The 1,235-nt window shown below is 51.3% G+C and overlaps 1 protein-coding gene across 1 annotated transcript in view; it reads left to right on the plus strand.

Annotated features, from left to right (window-relative positions):
* The window catches only part of Hyal3 (hyaluronidase 3), a 7,758-nt gene extending 6,569 nt beyond the window's left edge, over positions 1 to 1,189 (plus strand). The window contains exons 3-4 of the mRNA XM_029543492.1: positions 485 to 574; positions 679 to 1,189. Of these exons, the coding sequence (XP_029399352.1) occupies positions 485 to 574; positions 679 to 930 (342 nt within the window). The 3' untranslated portion in view covers positions 931 to 1,189. The remainder of the gene's footprint in view (positions 1 to 484; positions 575 to 678) is intronic.
* The last annotated feature ends 46 nt before the right edge of the window (positions 1,190 to 1,235 follow it).

The following is a 1,235-nucleotide window of genomic DNA, read 5'->3' on the forward strand; positions in this document are numbered from 1 at the left end:
GGATTTCTCTGTGTAGCCCTGGCTGTCCTGGAACTCAGAAATCCACCTGCCTCTGCCTCCCAAGTGCTGGGATTAAAGGTGTGCGCCACCACACCCAGCATGGTCTGGGGGTTTTTAAAAAGACCCTATCCTAGTCCAGGCAGTGGTGATGCACACCTTTAATCCCAGTACTGGAGAGGCAGAGGCAGGCGGATCTCTGTGAGTTCGAGGCCATTCTGATCTACAGAGTGAGTTCCGGGACAGCCAGGGCTACTCAGAGAAACCCTGTCTTAAAAGTCAAAACAACAAAAAGACCATGTCCTGGAGTAGGGAGATATGCTTATGTGCTGGGAGATCTCAGTGGTGCCTGGTCTAAGGACTGTTATTCTCTGAATGGAAGTCCTAAGAGGACTTAGAGGCTCTGTTAAAAGGGTCATAGGAAAGTTGGGCAGGTCCTGATGGATCTAGCCAGTCGAGCTTTGGCCTAACAGCTCTCTGCCTGCAGGATGACCTGATGCAGACTATTGGAGTGAGTGCGGCACTGGGAACAGCTGGAGTGGTGCTCTGGGGGGACCTGAGCTTCTCTAGCTCTGAGGTGAGCGTTGCCCCTTCATTGTGCACATGCTGGAGCCCCAAGATAGGGGAGAAGCCATGCCAAGTCATAGAAAAGGAGCTTTGACCTATCTTTTCTCTCTGTAGGAAGAGTGCTGGCGTCTCCATGACTACCTAGTGGGCACTTTAGGCCCCTATGTGATCAATGTGACCAAGGCTGCCATGGCTTGCAGTCACCAGCGATGTCATGGCCATGGTCGGTGTGCCCGGAAAGACCCAGGACAAATGGAAGCCTTTCTACATCTGCAGCCAGACGACAGTCTTGGAGCCTGGAATTCCTTCAGATGCCGTTGTTACTCGGGCTGGGCTGGCCCTACCTGCCTGGAGCCTAAACCCTGAGCCCAACATAGAGTCAGGAGTTCCTGCTGCTTCTTGACCCTGCTGTTACTTTCCCAGTCCTGGAGGAATTCCCCTTTATGCTTTGTTTAGCTTATGGGACTTTCCCAAGTACATATCCTACTTCCACCAACATAACTTCCATAGAAATTCCTGAGGAGCCGGGCATGGTGGCACATGCCTTTAATCCCAGCACTCGGGAGGCAGAGGCAGGTGGATTTCTGAGTTCGAGGCCAGCCTGGTCTACAGAGTGAGTTCCTGGCTCGAAAAAACCAAAAAAAAAAAAGAAAAAAAGAAAAAAAGAAAAA

The sequence above is a fragment of the Mus pahari genome, chromosome 10 (genome assembly GCF_900095145.1).
Source record: "Mus pahari chromosome 10, PAHARI_EIJ_v1.1, whole genome shotgun sequence".
NCBI lineage: Eukaryota > Metazoa > Chordata > Mammalia > Rodentia > Muridae > Mus > Mus pahari.